We start from the raw sequence: 17,634 nt of genomic DNA on the forward strand, positions 1-17,634 counted from the left end.
ACGACCGGAAGAGCGCGCGCCGCTCTCTGGGAGATGTAGTTTGGAAGCCTGAACTCCTGGTGTCAGGGAACACTTTGTGACAGTTTAACGGTGAGTGGAGGAGGGGAGGAGTGAGGAGACTGAATCTGACAGGCATCCACGAGGTCTCGCTGACCCCCAGCCTTCCTGCTGCAGTTGGAAAGTCCAAGCGGCAGGGGACTCCCGGCCCCCTTCCTCGTAACCGGAAGTGACCGCGCGGGCTTCTGTGAGATGTACTCTGAGGCCTGACTGCGCAGGCGCAGATCTGGCCTGTGGCAGTCTGTTCTTTGTTCCGTCAACCCGCGCGTAAGTGAGATCGCTAGTGGCATCGGTGCGGGACACACATCTGGGCTGGGATCTGGGGTCTTCCCTGACTCTCGGCCGTTATGTGAACCTAGCCTCGCCCGTTTGTGTGGATGGAATCCTTTTTGCTCCTTTGGCCCGGGGAGAGTCGCTTTGGAAACAGCGGGGACTGGCCGAGGGGGCATCGTGAGGTTTAGGGAATCCCAGGATCCGAGACGTATTGGGTCAGCGGTGCTGCCCTGGCTTTCGCGGAAGGGGTAGGAGCCTCCCAGTTAGGGGGCAAAGCAGGAGGGACAGCCGGCCCAACGCTTCAGAGACTGGAGCCAGCCAGACCTGCATCCTTCCCCTGTTTTACTGAGACGTCCAGGATTCCGAGGGTGGGGACAACCGAGGTCCCACGACGGAGTCATTAGGAGCCTCACCTTCAGGAGGGGCCTTTGGTCCCCAAAGGGTGGAAAGAGAGACTCCAAAAGCATAATATGTTAACAGCAAAAAAACAAAAACAATAACAAACCACCTTGTTAAATTAAACTCTTAATGAGCACAGACTGCATGCGAAGCTCTTTTACTAATTCATCAAACAGATTTATATGTTCTGGGTGCCAGGCCCTGTCTTAGGTTCAGGAGCCTCTGCATAGACTCCCAACATTGTCTCTGCCCCATGGAGCCCACAGGGGAGATGATTTTTAAAAACCCATGAACACATCACTGAAGGCGGTCACTCCCATCTTGGACGCTGCAGTGAAGACAAGGCACAACAGGGCAGGCAGAACTGAGAGTGCATCATCGCTCAGCGTCATGAAGGGAAGGTACAGAGACGAGGGAAAGGTATCCTACCTTGGGCCTGATTTCTTTGGGGGCAGATACCCTGTGACGAGCTGACGAGGCACCAGGAACAGGTCGCGGTACTTGCGTCTTAGACTGTAGCGCTCACTGACACTCGAGGCTTCCCTCCCAGCAGCGTCACCATCAAGTGTATACCGCGGCCGTGCTCCGCTGTCAGCCCTTTTCACACTTAAGTTCTGGTCATACCCATGTTGGGTCGGCACCCTCCTTTTATGGGGAGGGGGAAACTGAGGCACACCACGCAGTTCCCAGGGACCCCAGAACTATCTGGCTTTCTGTGATAGTCACGAATCTTCATACCCGGGAAATCAGCTGCACTCAGCGGTGTGCCCCTTGCCACCCTAGTCCTGTTTACCCGTCTTTGGAATGAGGAGGACAATTTGAGGTCACTCACCGGTAGTGCCCGGAATATCACTGGGCACACAGCGGGCGCTCAGAAAACACCAAGCTGAGGTCTGTTGCTGTCGGGTCTGGCCTGGGTGCTGGGGTCCGGTTCGGCACCATGGCTCTTGTACCTGCAATCAGGGGACCTGCCGCGTGGGGTCTGTAGTGGGCACAGGGCCTGCTCAGTCTCTCACATCCCCTTTTGCCCAGCACTGCTGCAGAAGAGCCAGCGGTTCCTGCAAGAGGCCGGAGGAGAAGAGGATGATGGCTGGGCTCCTTCATGCCGGGGTCCCGGTAAGTACACTGGAACCCGCATGTCGGGTCTCCCCAGTCTCAGCCTGGGGTCCTCCCCAAGATCATTCTGGCCTCAGAGCCTTTGCCCTCACTGTGTCCCCTGCCAGGAGTTTCCTTCAGCCCACTCACGTCCTCCAGATCTCCGAGGGCCATGAAGCTTGCCCCATGTGCCCTCCTCATCCCTCCCTCCATCTGAGGAGTCTGGCACTTCCCCAGCACAAGGTTTGGTTCTGTTCTCCTGGCTAACTGTCTTCCTCACGTGGTAGATGTGAGAAAGACACACCTGCTCCAGCCACTGTTGCAGGCCTCACAGGTACACAAGCAGATAAGGCAAGCAGAAATCTCTCACAGGATGGGCTTGGGGACCAGGTCCTGACTAGAACAGCGCCGGAGGCCTCCCTGAGTTGGTGGCCCATGAGCAAACACCTTCAAGAGGGGAGAGAATGAGGTCAAAGCCCTCAGAAAAAATGTTCCAGGCAGAGGGACTAGCATGAGTAAAAGTTCTGATTGGGATGGTCTAGAAGCAGATTTTTACACAGAGCTTCTGGATAAAATACAGTCTTACACCTTGATTTTAGCCCCATGAGACCTGAGCAGAGAACCAGCCATGCTGTGCTGGATTCCGACCTATAAAATATGAGATAATAAATGGCTGCTGTTTTAAGACAGTAAGTCAGGGTTGATTTGTTTTGCATTAAAGGATGACTAATACCGGTGAGGCGAACATCTGGTTTCATTGTCATGATTAGAAAGATATCTCCACCCCAAGATTGTTGTTTTTTTTTTTATTAAAAAAAAATCATTTTCAAGGACTTTGTCTCCTTCATTTTCTACCTATACTTGTAAGGATGTTATTTTGGCCACAAAGATGAGGCGGAATTCACCCTGACAGTTTTGCAGACGTTCCCTTCGCCTCCTGCACAGACATACTACCACCCCAAGACACCTGCGCCACGGCAGGATTCCTGGTAAACCTGGTACACCTCCTCTTGCCAACTACTTTTGTTGACTCCTCGACAGCATTTATTTCAAGAAATTTTTTGTAGCAAAATTGCTGGAAGGTAGGGTTTTGTCCTCTTTTATCCTAAGACACACCTCTTCCTCCAGCAACACCTCCAGCCCCACAGTAAAACCAACCCCAAAACCCAGACTTAAGAAACTACCCCCTCCAAGGTGGCCTTGTCCTTGTTCACCAGCTCCACCTACCAGCACCCAATGCTATCCATGACCTTGCTGAGGATACTCATGTGTGATGTTTCAGGAGCAAGTAACCTTTGAGGACGTGATCGTGGACTTCACCCAAGAGGAGTGGGAGCAACTGACCCCTGCCCAGAGGGTGCTGTACTACAATGTGATGCTGGACACTTTCGAGCTCTTGGTCTCCCTAGGTGAGACCACATACAACACCCTAGCATGGATTCTAACTTTTTTAGGTTAAAAGTTAGAGTATGTCCAGCCATTAGAGCAAATACCTCAGATATGACTTGGGCCTTTGGTTTACCAAGGTCGCTTACGATGTTTTCCCTGCAAGTTAAAATTCCCACCTGAAACTGCCTGAAGCAGGATGCCATGGGGTTGGAGGGACATACTAGGTCTCATGACTGCAGAGTCCTACACTAGACCTGGGTCTTGCTATGTGGCCGTCAGGAGCCCCCACCTTCCTAACCTCCCTCTGCACCTTTTTCTGCCATAAATCACACATGGGAAACTCTAAAAGTGACAAGAGAGCTGCCAGGGTACAAGACCAACAGAAAAGACAGGGCCTGTGTCCTGGGTGCCCATCGAAGGCCCCTGGGATGTCTCTTTTCGGCCACCAGGCCCCATCCACACTGGTCAGCACTGGAAGCAGACGGGGGAGAGCAATGCGCTGACTGGCCAGCCAAACCTGGGTCACATGTAAACCCTAAGCGGAGTGGGGTCAGGGAGTGAGAGTGAGGCAGATACATTGGGTCCCATACAACAATGACTTCGGCCTCTCGGGGTCCCCAGCGACTTGGGACCTGGAAGACTGAAGGTAGAGTGAGGAGGGGGCGGGGAAGGGTCCTAGAACAAACGCTCACTCCCCGGGTCTCCCCCTGAGCAGGACATTGGCTCCCAAAGCCAGCTGTCATCTCCCTGCTGGAGCAGAAGACGGAGCCGTGGGCGGCAGCCGAGGGTGTTCCAGACGGTGTGTGTCCAGGTGAGGTGACAGGTGCAGGGTGGGAAGAGCCACTGTCCCCCGGCTCTCTATCTCTATCTTGTCTCAGATTCTTCGGGACAAGCTAACTACTCATTCTTAGGGAACGTTCCCCTGGCACCGTCCTGCTGTGAGTGTGACCAGGCTCCTATCCTGGCTGAATTTGCATTCGTGTTCAGGGACGGGGCACACAGTAACTAGCTGGAAGATTAGTAATACCAGAGAGTGAGACCACTACAGGTGATGATGAATGCTGACAAAACAGAAGCAGGTGCTGCGGGAGAGACTAATCGGGGGGAGGATGGCGCTGGGAGATGAGGCCTAGCCTCTCCAAGGAGGTGACGTGTGCGTATGGAAGCCTGAACCGTGAGGACGGTGCAGCCGTGTGACAATCCAGAAGAACAGAATTCCAAGTGGAGGAGACGAGCGCAGAGGCCAAGGTGGTTGGTGCCAGGTCTCGCTGTGTAACAAACAGCCCCATCTTAGTGCTGTAAATGGGACAGCCACTTCTGACTCGTGCATCTGTGGGCCATGGATGTGGGCTGGGCTCTTCCACGTGCGTGAGGTAGGCTGGTGGTTCTGCTGCTCATACCTCTTGGCCAGCCCCTGAGATCAGTAGGCAGCTCTGCAAGTGGTGGTCTTGTCGCTGTGGCAGGCAGTTTCCCGCTGGTGTCAGGCCCTGACTATGTTTAAGCAGTGGCCGATCACCAGGGCCAAGAAGGACGGCCATTGTGTGGGAAGGTCCCGCAGGTTCTCTCCAGCCTCAAGTAATGACCAGTATTTACCCAGTATGTTAGTCTCCTGCCCCTGCTGTATCACATTGTCACAAACATGGTGAATTGAAGCAACACAAATGAACTTACAGTTCTAGAAGTCAGAGATCCAGAATAGGTCCTGAGCTGTCCGCAGAGCAGCGTTCCTTCTGGAGGCTCTGGGGGGAATGCATTTCCTTTCGTCGTCTAGCCTCCAGAGGCTGTCACATTCCTGGACTCATGGCGTCCATCTTCAGCGTCAGCAGCGGCTGGTCAGGCCTTCACATATCGTGTCCCTGTGACTCTGACCCTCCTGCCTCCCTCTCACTTTTAAGAAGCCTGGTGGCATGCGGCCACCACCTAAGCCAGGGTGACCTCTGGCGATGAGCTAACGTCAAACAATCAGCAACCGTAACTCCTTGACACGAAGGTTACAGCGTCCTCACCGGTTTGGGGCATAGGGCCTGGATTTTTTTGGAGCCACTATTCCGCCCATTGTGCCTGGCTTCACTTTTGTTTTGTTCCTCTTTTCACAAGATAGCAATGTACATGGGATCGGACCAACATCCCACCTCTATGCCAGTCCAGAGTCGGGTGGGGATGGGACACACTGAGGACATGGCTACGCGGAGGGCCAGGGGCAGATAGAGAGGCCGTCCGACAGGAAGCACCAGGAAGACTGCCTGTGTGCCTTCCTTCAGTGTGACCCCTGCCCTGAGTGAGGTACAGTGGTGACCAAAACAGGCAGAAGTCCCTGCAAGTCAGGGACTTACCAGTAAGGGAGACCGAAGAAACCAGATGTGAGTGTCTAACCCACCAGTCACTTCATCCATCCTCCTAGTGAGAGGCATTTTAGCAGTTCCGTTAGGGAACGGCTGTGTTTCTTCACATCTGGGCTGAGACGGTACGACAGCGACAGGCTGCCAGGAAAAGACGGTCTGAGCAATGCGAGGCCTGTGTGGCCCTTCCCACGCGTCAGCTCCTCAGTCACCATGCGACACTTGGAGGCTGTGTTATCCTGGCCTGGCCATCGCTCTGCTCCTTCCCAGCCTAGGCATCAGCAGTGTTTTCCTGAAGGCTCACTGTCCCCAGCTTGAATTCTCTGTGCCCCCCTTGCCAACTCTATCTATGCCCCTTACACTGCTCTCTCCCCTCTCTCGGTGCGTCTCCTCCCTTCCTCTCAGTGTGTCCCCTCCGTCCCCTGTTTCTCCCCTGGTTTGCAAAACCCATCTTAAGTGGTGAGAGGCTCTCGTGCTTTGAAACTTCAAAGCTCTCAGTTTTATTCTTCCACCTGACCATCTGCTAATAAACTTTGTGTCCTGGAACTGGGATTAAGGGACGTTTCCATTTTTGTTTCTTTCAGACTTTGAAACTGGGTCCAAAACCAAACCATCAGCTCCAAAGCAAGACGTCCCTAAGGAAGTGCCCTGCAGTGTCCTGGTAGGAAGGTTCCTGTGGGACAGTCTGTGGTGTTCTAAGGGGGAAGGTGCTGAGGGCCGCCGGGGACAGAGTCACCAGAACGTTGAGGGCCGTGTCGTGCTGGCGGCCTTCACCCCTGTGAAGACATCTGTTCAGGAGCAGCAGCTGACGAATGGGCTTGGGGAAAACTCCAGTCTGAGCCCCGATCTCCCAACTCGACCCATGACCCCTGAAAGACGAGGCTCCCACACGTGGCGAACACGTGGAAAGAGGGAGAATCCGGACTCAAATGCGCAACAGAAGACTCATGCAAAAGAGAAGCCCTACGGATGTCAGGAGTGTGGCAAGGCCTTCAGTCACAGCTCTGCCCTCATCGAACATGTTCGAACGCATACAGGAGAGAGACTTTATGCATGTCACCAATGTGAAAAAAGGTTCTGCAACAGCTCAGCCTTCACCAAACACCAGAGAATCCACACTGGTGAGAAACCCTACAAGTGCTCACAGTGCGGCAGGACCTTTAGCCACAACTCATCACTCAGCCACCATAAGCGGACACACACGGGTGAGAAGCCTTACGAGTGCAGTGAATGCGGGAAGTCCTTCCGGCATAGCACACACCTCACCCAGCACCAGAGGATCCACACGGGGGAGAAACCTTATGAGTGCAATGCCTGTGGCAGGGCCTTCAGCCACAGCTCATCCCTAAGCAATCACCAGCGCATCCACACCGGGGAGAAGCCCTATGAGTGTCATGAGTGTCACAGGGCCTTCAGACAGCTCGCTTCTCTCATTCAGCATCAGAGGATCCACACGGGAGAGAAGCCCTATGAGTGTAACGAGTGTGGCCGATCCTTCAGCCAGAGCTCCCTTCTCATAGAACACCAGAGGATCCACACCAAGGAAAAGCCCTACGGCTGCAACGAGTGTGGGAAATGCTTCAGTCACAGCTCATCACTCAGCCAGCACGAGAGGACACACACCGGAGAAAAGCCCTATGAGTGTCCAGATTGTGGGAAATGCTTCAAACAGAGCACTCACCTCACTCAGCACCGGAGGATCCACACCGGAGAGAGGCCTTTTGAGTGCCGGGACTGTGGGAAGGCCTTCACACACAGCTCCTCCCTGACCAAGCACCAGAGAACTCATACTGTGTGACACCCTCCACATGAGCTCAGGCATAGGAAGCCTTAAGCCATAGTTCATGTGTTATGAGACTTGACCCGAGAATAGTCATGAGCAAGAACACACATTTATACTCAACCTTCACACAAAGTGCACTCCTCAGATTGTCCAAACAGTAAGGAAATGTGGATGTCATCCATGTTGAGGGCCCACTGCCTTGAGTGCCCACTCACTCTACACTACAGAACCAAAAACAGAAGCAGGAAAACGAGTGCATTTGGACTTAGTTTCTGTCCAAGTATCCACTAGATTCCCAAACAGGTTTCAAAGTAGAAAGAATCACAAAAAAATGCCTTTTATTTATACAAACCAAGTGACATCCCAATTTATCATTATTGCTCATTACACTTTTGGGAGCATGTGGGAATTATGAAGGTATAGATCGGCACTTGATGTGTCTTAGAAAAAATATGGCAGTGTGGCATCTGTATGGAATTACTATGTTTACTTAAATGTCTCATTTCTTATATGTGTGTAAATCGTTTAAGGTACATGGCAACCAGTCTCACGATCTGAATCACATGTGATAAAGTATCACTATAGTATGAAGAAATTTTAACTTGGTTATCTGCATTATCTTGTAGTAATTTAATCCTTATATGCCATGGACTTGAAAAGATTTGTATTGAAAGGCTGGACATGTAAGCACCATCTCATGAGTTTCCATGTTCCAACCTTACATTTTGGAACATTTATTCCTTGAGAAATGTAAAACTTAATCCTCTCTTGAACCATTTTTCATTTATTTATCTTGTGCTAAGCATTTATTTTTACATAATTTAACCTGAAGGTTTCTAGTTTTGAATCCATTAAAGCAGTCTTCCTGGCATCCAGAACTCACCACCCTTGACTACTGCTACACAGTAATGGTAACTCATACGCTCTGGGAGAGGACGTTTTTCCATATAAATACAATTGGGTCAATCTTGCCTCATAACCCTCCAGTGGCTCCTGCTGGCCTTCAGGACCTACAGTATGAAGGTCCTGCTCTGTACTCACGATGTGGCGCCCTTCTCAGGGCCTAGAGAACGGAATTTCTGATTCCTTCAGGGACCACTCCTTCTACCTGCCAGCTAGTCAAGCGCATATATCTTCCCATCTCTGACCCATGTACCTTTCCTCAGGTATCCCTTTCCAGAGACTTTACAGTATATATGGCAAGCATTAAATTTCTGCTTCCTGGTTTCAGGGTTAGCACTCTCGGGAGATTGAACATTGGGGGCATTCTCTCTGACCCCTTGTGAGATAGGGGCCCGTCCCTTACAGCCTCATTTAACCTTATTTACTGCCATAAAGGCCCTTTCTCCACATACAGTCTCCCTGGAGGTTAGGGCTTCAATCTATGGATTTGTGGGTGGAGGACCCATCACAATTTATAAATGAGGCTATTTAAGCATTTCTTCCCATGCAACTCTACTCCCATCTAGCCAGGTTTCCACGTGTGATTTCCCTTTCCCTGTCCCTGTGAACTCCATCCGTTCTGTCAGCCCACCTTCCAGATTTTACACCTGTTGTGTCCTGGCCCAGCGTCCCATGGTCTGTACACCTTCCAGCCCTCCCAATTCATCAGGGCCACCTCGTTCTTTCCAGTTGCTGTATTTCTCTCAGTTGTCTATGTCCCTGTCCTTTGGATGGGAGTTGAGACCCTCGGCACAGACCCCCTCTGCCACTAATGCCTGTGACTGCCTAGCTTCCCTGAGACTTATAAGTGTGAATGACTGGCTATTTTTTTGTTCTATGTTCAACTAACCATCTGTGTGAGCTTTACAATGTCTTTGATTGGGTGGGAGTCAAGGAAACGACAAATTCTGAAATCTTTTGGGTATGCTTCGTAGTGGTTTGAGAAAAAGCAATTTTGAAAATAGAGATGTTTTAGGATTTAATGAATATGATGATTTGGGGGTTCCTAGGGTTTTCAATATTGAAATATTGACAAAAATATGAAGTGTAGACTGTAACTATGTACAAGTGCACACACATACCTTTTTCTGCATATGTATGTTTGTATATGTGCCTATAAACCTTATCTCAGCTGAAGGAACCCTAGTAGCATGTGCACACCTGGCACTCAGATTTGACCCCCATTACCACCCCCAGACCCGTTCTATGGGACTGGAGTAATGGCTTGTTTCAGGGTTGACAAGAGTAGAAACAAAATGAACTTGGAACATCCTATACTAGGAAGGAAGAGCGAGTATGAGAAGTGCAGATATTATTACTTTTCTTTTTATACCTCAACGCTTCTCACTGTTTGTGATAAGCACTATAATTTATGTGATCTCTGAAGAGGAACTTAATTAAATAATACTTGTCACGTTCACCAGAGCCACCTAAAGGGAGAAGTCAGAATTATAGTTCAGACCTCCAAACCTCCACTACATGGCCTTTCTCTGGCTCCCATGATTCCTGCACAGCGTCTCCCCCCTGCCCTCTCCCAATCACAGACCCTGGTCCACAACATCTGCCCAAGAGCTATCTGGCCACTCATGGGTCTCAGGAAGTTCCTAGGTCTCTTTGGGTTCCAGGTTTTTGCTGGCCCTTGCTAGCCTACTTGAAAATGGCAGACTGTGAAATCTCAGCATGCTCCCCATACACCCCTTTGCTCAAAGCTATGATACTCCCACAGAAGGACTTGACAGTGTCCCTATAAACCCCGAGTGGAGAGTGAGTCCAAAAGGCTGAGACTCATACTAGCGATCACACAGTAAACCTGGAGGGGACAGGCATGGACCCAGGCTTCTGATCCTGAGCCCAAGTCTCCAGGGCTTCATCACCACCAGTCCCGAAGGCCTAACCCTGACCTCAAATGAGGAGACTGCCCGCCCAGCCCAAGCGCTCACCTTCTGCCAACACTGAGGGCTCAGAAATGTGCCCATAACTTTTACTTAGTTTTTAAGGGGCTGGTCCCTCCCATTTTCTTATATCTGGAAGGCAGATGTGAGGGCAGGAGCCCAAGCAGCCTTTCTACCCCATGAGGCAACCCTGAAGATGATACTACTGGGCAGGGTGGGCGCTGGATCCTTGTTGACTGAGGAGCTTCCCCCAGCTCAGGAAAGCTCCCTCTGTGCCTCTTATATGTAGAGAATTAACTCTTTTAGGTAAGCCACTGGCTGGGCTCTGAGCTCTATGCTGTCATTTCACTCCATCCAAGGCTGATCCCTTCCCCATTTCCTGTAAGGTATGCTCTCCTCACCTGGCTCTTCCAGGGCCTTGGAGAGGTCCTGCCCTAGGGAGGCCACCTTCTTGCGGCTCTTGGGACAGTGCACCAGCATCCAGGGATTGACATTGCCAGGCAAGACGTTCAGGAATAGCTCCGGCACATGCTCCTTGGAACATGCCTTAGGTTGCAGCCACTGGCACATGGCTCGTGAAGCTGGGCCAGGGCCTGGTGGATAAGGTTCCAGAAATGCAGACAGGAGCACTCAAACTCGGCATGGGTTCTCCTGTTGGTCCGCAGCTACCAATCTTGGTGTAAATGGTTCTGAGGGAGACGGAGAGCTCCTAGGGGTGGCAGATGCCTACTTAAAGGCAGCATCTTTCCAAATCTACACTGGGAAATGTGACTGTGCCCAGTCAGGGACAGGGTGCCATCCTGGAGTGTGGGTTCACATTACTGAAGCTTCAAGGAAGAGATACCAGGGGCAACAGGATGCTGTGAGATCTTGGCCAGAGTCCAGACCTATAGAAGACAGAGACATGCCCACACAGTGAGAGGCAGGCCATGGGGCACCCACACTGGAAAACAAGCAGGGGCCTCTGAGCTCTTCAGCCTGTACCCATCATGCCCAGAGTACAAACAAAATTGATTCCAAGTAATCTGCTTGTTAGATATCATTATAGTTTTATACATGTGTAGACAAAAATTATCATAAAAAGTGTGAGGTGGCAACTCATTTCGTAAGACTGGCATTACCAGGATTTTTTTAAAAATCAAGTCATCAGGAGAGGGGAAAAAATGGCAGATGTGACAGAGGCTTTGTTCATTCCTCTTGCGACCAAATCAGAGTTGTGACAGAAACACAGAGCAGACAGCAAGCAAAGTCACTGTGGGACACTATTAAATGTAAAAATATCTGTGTCATAGGGGTACCTGAAGGAAAACAAAAAGTTGAAGAACTATTTGAAAAAATAATGATGGAAAACTCCCTTTACCTGGTGAAGGAAACAGACATCAACCCCGGGAAGCTCAGAGAGTCCCAAGAAAGAAGAACCCAAAGAGGTTATAATTAAAATGCCTAAGGTTATAATTAAAATGCCTAAGGTTAATTAAAATGCCTAAGGTTAAATACGAAAAGAGAATCTTAAAAGCAGCAAGAGAAAAGCAGTTAGTTACCTACAAGGGAGCATCCATAAGACTGGCAGCTGGTTTCTCAAAAGAAACTATGCAGAACAGAAGAGCTTGGCACAAAATATTTAACATGATGAAAACCCAGGATCTACAACCAAGAATACTTTATCCAGCAAAGCTATCATTTAGAGTCAAAGGACTGATAAAGAGCTTCCCAGATGAAAATACGCTAAAGGAATTTATCAACACCAAGCCAGTATTACAGGAAATGTTGGAGGGACTTCTTTAAGAAGAAAACACATGTATCAAAAACAGGAATAAAGAAAATAATAACTACATTCCTATCAGCAACTACCTCAAATAGAAAAGAATTAAGTGTTCTAACCAAAAGTTAGAGTGGCTGAATGGATACCTATGCTACCTACAAAAACTCTCTTCAGATTAAGATACAGACTAAAAAGAAGGGCATGGAAAAATATATTGTCCTGATGGACTTACAGGGTATTGCACTGAATGGAATAAGTCAGATGGAGTAAGACAAATATCACACAATTTCACATACATGTGGAATCTAAAGAACAAAATAAATGACAACAAAAATGGAAATAAATTCGTAGATACAGAGTATATTTTGAGGGCTACTAGATGGGAGCAAGGTTGAGGGGATGGCAAAAAAGGGCAAAGGGATTAAGTACAAATGAATAGATACAAAATAGTCACGGAGATATAAAGTATAGCATAAGGAGGCTAGTCAACGATGTTGTAAAAAATATGTAAGGGGGAAGAAGGGTACTCAATTTAATGGGGTGATCACTTTTTGAGTTATATAGATCTCTAATTACTAAGCTGTACAACTAAAATTAATATAGTATGCCAACTATAATGGAAAAAAACTCATTGTACAATGTAAATACAAGCAAGTAATTCTCTATTATATTTCAATAGGGTCAGGGAACAATCCAAAAATAAAAATAAAGTCAAATTAGGAAAAAGAGTAATTACAGAACAATCTCACAAAGATGTAAAACTCTTAAGACATTAGCAAACTCATTCCAACAATGTATGTTGTACACTTGATGCATGTAGCATCATACCGGATTTGAGTTTACCCCAGAAATCTGAGGTTCCTTCATCACTAAAAAATCTATTATGGGGACTTCAGTTTCCACTAACATGGAAGGGCCAGGTATCAGACCTGCCCTCCCATTAAAACGACTAGCAGTCTGAATGAGATCAGTGGACAGCCTGCAACCATTTCTGGAAATGGCAGGGGCCTGCAGTCCTGGACCTGCAGAGCCGGGCAGGTCTGAAGAGTTGGCCGGATGGGGCACAGCAGGGCGTGGAGTTGGCTGTGGAATGGAGTTCAAGTCCTGGGTGGCCCTCTCCCCACCCGCAGCTGATCCTGAGAGGTGGCTACATCATTCAAGGGAAGCCAGATTTGGGGACGTTTAGGTGAAATCTCTTGACTGTAAGGGTCGGCAAACACTGAGGAAGCTGAAGGGCAGAAACCAGCAGGCGGCATCTGGCCAGGCCTCCACAACTGGCCTTGGGCCCTTGACGTTCTCCCCGGCCGTGAACACAGGGACCCCACCCTGGGACTAACCCCAGGGCCGCTGAGCAATCCCATTGGCTCCCCAGACTCACACTAGGAGCCCCTCAGTCCCCCACACTGCGGCCACCTGGGCGCCACAGCCTGCCCCGCCCCCACGAGGGGCCCCCACAGACCCTGTCGTCATCCCCTCAGACAACCCCAAACGCAGCTGCTGGGCGCCCTCCAGCCTGCCCACTACGACCTGCTCAGGGAAGGCAGGTCATGGCACTCTGCGGCCCCGACCAGACCCACCTCAGGCGCAGCCACCCCGACCGGGTGCAGCGGCCTGGAGGTCCACCCGAAGACCGTGGACTCGTCAGCACGTGAGCGCCGCGAGCTTCAACTCCCAGAATGCAGCGGGTGCTCCCCGCAGATGGGGCGGGGCAAGGACTGCACCACATCCAATCAGCTATCCTTGCTCGCGACTGACCCGCCCCCACGCCATGGCAACGAGGTAAACAAGAGAAGGAAAGAAATACTGCCCTGACAAGCAGAGACACAGACCGGGAGAGACAGGAGACTCAGGGACAGGGAGCAACAGAAGCATGAGGACCCAGAGATGGAGTCAGGGCCGAGGGGACCCTGAATCCCAGAGGTGGAGAGATACATAGAGAGGCCGACAAACACAGTGAGTGGGAGACAGACTCAGACAGGGGGAGAGCCAGAGACTGGGACAGACAGAAGTGAGTAGACCCAGGACTGGGAAGACAGAGGTAAGAACACCCAAAAATGAAGATAAAGAGAGAAGCAGAAACACGGAGACGACAGAGATGGAGAGACCCAGAGGTAGGCACATCCAGACAGAGACGTGAAGGCACTGAGGCCCAGAGACACTGATTCGCTAAAGGAGATCATTTCTGCATATCCAGGGAACTGATAGAATTAGAAGACCAGCCATGTGGGGGCGCTTCGAGGAACACTAAAACGGAGGGAATTTTAAGAGGCTACTGGGGTAAGTAATGTGCTCAGAATCACAGCATACAGGAGAAGCAGGACAAGGGCTAGGATCCTACTTTCCATTACAGAATTTTCTAGATGGCAAGAGTTTATCAGGCTGTCATTTTGTGTACACTGATTTTTAAAAACTGTTTAACCAATTTTGTATTCTTTTATTTACATACAACACTCACATTTGGGGGTATTTGGTCCTAAAATTTAACTTGTATAAACACCCACACAAACAGAACAAAGAAGAGACCTATTGCACAAAACACTCTTTCCTGTTGCCCCCCACCCTGGTCACCCATAGCTTTGGCAACCACAACCACCGATCTGTTTTCTGTGACTAAAGTTTTGCATTTCCCAGAATTATATAAATAGTTTCAATCATAGAGTATGTGGCCTTTTCAGATTGGCTTTTTACACTGGATATAATTCCTTTGAGATCTATTTAAGTGTGTATATCAATAGTTAGTTTCTTTTAATTGCTATGTAGTATTTGATGGTATGGATATACCACGGTCTGTTTAACCATTCTGTACAGTTATAAATAGATTCAGATGTGACTTGTATTATGAGATCTTGTACATACCATAAAGCCATTTTATAAGAACAGTGCCATCTGACAGAGAAACGAGAAACATGTCAATGGAACAGAGTCCAGAAACATTAAAATACACATTAGAATGTGGGATTCTGATAAAGAAGAAATTTCAATGCATTAGAAAAAATATTAAATTTTGAATAAATGGTGTTGGGACAAATGACAATCCAAGGATGTGTCTGTGTGTGTGGAGGGGGAGTTGGATCCCAATGCCTCGCTACTTATAACAAAATTAATTCCAGATGAACTTAAGATTTAAATGTAAAAAATGAAACCATTAAAAGACTTATAGAAAACTGAAAGACTTTAAAAGTCTTTAACATTTTGTTTTTGTTTCCATCCAGGAAATATTTCAATCCAAAGTACCATTTGCCACTTTTGAGAGATCCCTTTATACAAAAGTATCGAGGAATTGGCTAAGCCTAATTGGTTGAGAATCTGGTCTGTGTCACCTATCTAGTAAACAAAGCAAAGCTACAAAGACAAAAGAGAGAAGTTCTGAAGATTCCAGCTCCAGCCTGAGTAAATTAATCCCTCTTTCCGTATTGGCAGAACCCATTAATGCACTATAAATGTTATTTCCTGCTGCAAGAGAGGTTTTTGACTTGTATTGTATAGGTCTTGTACAGACCTAATGAGAAACAAAACACAGAAACCATAATGGAAAAGTTGTAAATTTAGGTACATTAAAAATAAACTTTTTTCATAGGAAAAAAAATGTCATAAATTGTTAGCAAAACATCTGCAGATGACTGGCAATGGCTGAATATCCTGAATATATAAAGAATTCTTACAAATCGACAAGGAAGAAACCTAACAATCCAAGAGAAAATAATGAACTAAGTACAGAATATGCAATTAACATCCAGGAAAAAAAAAAAAACAATGGAAATGGCTTAGCATCCCATCAAAAAATGCTCAACTTCCTTCATAATAAATTGAACAGAAATTAAGGCATGATGTCACATTCCATATTTTGGAGTAAGAAAGTTTGCCAGCTCTGAACATTGTTAATGATATGGGAAAACTGGTGCTGCTGCTTAGAATACACATCGTTCACCCTCTTCAAATGACAATTGGACAATATCTTGCAAAAGTTTCAATGCATATACCCTGACCCAGCACATGCACTCCCACAAATTTATCCAAGTATATCTACGTATACCTGTACATGTGGTAAATGAAACAACTATATTATATTGCAGCATGTATAGTATGAAACACCTTTTTATATCTATGTGTCTGACAGGTCCATACAACTGAGGCCATTAACTAACAAGACACACTTGTACACACAGAATGGCCTCTAGAAAACATGGTGAAGAGAACGATCAAGGTAGAACACAAAATATTATACCCTATGTGTCAGGAAACCACCTCCTCCTCCCTTCATTAAATGTTTCCAGAGGGATACACAAAAAACATCAACTGTGGTCTCCAAGGAGGGGCCTTAGGTGAGAAAGAGGCTTATTTTTCATTACTTTTTCCCCCTACCTTTTAATTCTTTACCCCAGGAATAGATTGCTTTTCCAACTAACGTAAAAATATTTTATTCCAAAAAATAAGTACAAAAAACAGTCATAATAAAGGTGCTCTCAAATGACAAGTAGCAAGAATATACCTGAAGCAGCCTCAGTGATAAAGGAGAACGCAGTGGCGTCTCTCAGTGCATCTCACGGTGTGGTGTAGCCTGGCCTGTGGGGGGCTGGGAAACACCTCTCCCCCCTGTTTCTGACTCCATCACTCCTTTCTGTACAGCCACACGACCCATTTCTTCCCTTATCTCTCTGCTTCATACTCCCTGCCCAGTGTAGAAGGTAGCAGAGGTGGCAGCATCAGCTCCCAAAAAGACTTGTCCTCACCATCCCGCAGCAACAGCTGACTCCTCAGAATCCCTGAGTCCCTAGGGCAAGTGCCCACATCAGGGCCTCCAGTGCCCTCATTTAGGGCCATGGAAGTGAGGACAGAGAACTTACTGCTCCTTCACAAGAGTCTAGCTGAGGCATAACTCTTGTACCATCAAAATGGCTGCTCCCACTGGTATTTGGTGGATGAAAGATGGAACTGTTGCAAATACGTGGGGAGCAGGAACAGTGAGACAGGGGATAGCCTATGGGAAGAAAAGGCCCACAGACCTCCCAGCAGTTGGGCTGTCTGAGATGTTACAGAGCTGCTTCCTGGCCACATGGGCCAAGTGGCATACAGGGCCAACCTTGTTCAAGTGGAACACGTCTCACTGTTCCTGTGACATCTCATGGGAAGTTGAGCTCTACTCTGGACTAGACACGGGTGGCTCAGTTCCCCTTGGAGCAGCAGTTATCATCTGACTGGTTCAGCTGCTGGGCAGGGCCTTGGAGGAGTCTTACGGGAGTGGGAAAAGCTATGGCATGGGGCAAAAGTTCTTTTGGTCTCAAGTGCAGGAGCTTGGAGCCCAAACAAGACCAGGCTCTTTTCCAACTGTCATGGGATGGATGTGTACCACAGTAGAAGGAACACTTGGCAGCATCCTCCTTCTCATCTCAATATATGCCCTTACTCGGGGGTGCATATGCCAATGTGGACTTACAGACGAGGACACATTGCAGGGAGGGCGCACACGCCTGACCTATTCTGGAACTTCTTGCTCTAGGGACGAGGATGGGAAAAAGTTACCAGAGAAGAAATAGCTGATAACACAGTCGTGGCCCTGAGGCTGAGTCTGGGAATTGGCTGTAGTTTATTATTGCTAACCTGATAGTAACTAAGTATGTATGACAAAGCCAGTTTTGTGAGGGGAGAATAAAAAGCCATGGAAACAAGGGTGGAGGCTGCTAGCATTGCCATTCCTTGCCATTC

The 17,634-nt window shown here is 48.4% G+C and overlaps 2 protein-coding genes across 8 annotated transcripts in view; one reads left to right on the top strand and one right to left on the bottom strand.

The window, feature by feature from the left end:
* Nucleotides 1–8,213, top strand: part of ZNF135 (zinc finger protein 135) — a 34,881-nt gene extending 26,668 nt beyond the window's left edge. Inside the window, exons 1-5 of one of the 7 annotated variants that reach the window (XM_036232583.1) lie at nt 1–90; nt 1,762–1,845; nt 3,107–3,233; nt 3,929–4,024; nt 6,137–8,213. In XM_036232583.1, coding sequence (XP_036088476.1) covers nt 1,813–1,845; nt 3,107–3,233; nt 3,929–4,024; nt 6,137–7,350 — 1,470 coding nt within the window. In that variant the 5' untranslated portion in view covers nt 1–90; nt 1,762–1,812 and the 3' untranslated portion in view covers nt 7,351–8,213. Of the gene's footprint in view, nt 91–270; nt 325–989; nt 1,150–1,717; nt 1,846–3,106; nt 3,234–3,767; nt 3,777–3,928; nt 4,025–6,136 lie in introns of those variants that run through there. The other 6 variants (XM_036232584.1, XM_036232581.1, XM_016125572.2 and 3 more) reach the window with 6 other exon arrangements.
* LOC118611463 (zinc finger and SCAN domain-containing protein 18-like) lies at nt 1,144–13,582 on the bottom strand. Its single transcript, XM_036232669.1, has 3 exons — nt 13,509–13,582; nt 10,571–11,056; nt 1,144–1,787 (listed from the first exon to the last, which is right to left on the bottom strand). The coding sequence occupies exons 2-3, from the start codon at nt 10,737–10,739 to the stop codon at nt 1,579–1,581; spliced, it is 378 nt and encodes a 125-aa protein (XP_036088562.1). The 5' UTR covers nt 10,740–11,056; nt 13,509–13,582; the 3' UTR covers nt 1,144–1,578.
* Nucleotides 13,583–17,634: the final 4,052 nt, after the last annotated feature.

This window comes from Rousettus aegyptiacus, unplaced genomic scaffold, assembly GCF_014176215.1.
Source record: "Rousettus aegyptiacus isolate mRouAeg1 unplaced genomic scaffold, mRouAeg1.p scaffold_m13_p_14, whole genome shotgun sequence".
NCBI lineage: Eukaryota > Metazoa > Chordata > Mammalia > Chiroptera > Pteropodidae > Rousettus > Rousettus aegyptiacus.

What these genes read in the sequence shown, in the direction of transcription:
- LOC118611463 (XM_036232669.1), bottom strand. Translation starts at nt 10,739, where the DNA reads ATGTGCCAGTGGCTGCAACCTAAGGCATGTTCCAAGGAGCATGTGCCG. An exon ending in CAAGGCCCTGGAAGAGCCAG is followed by an intron (nt 1,788 to 10,570) that starts GTGAGGAGAGCA and finishes GGCCTCTTGCAG; the next exon opens with GAACCGCTGGCTCTTCTGCA.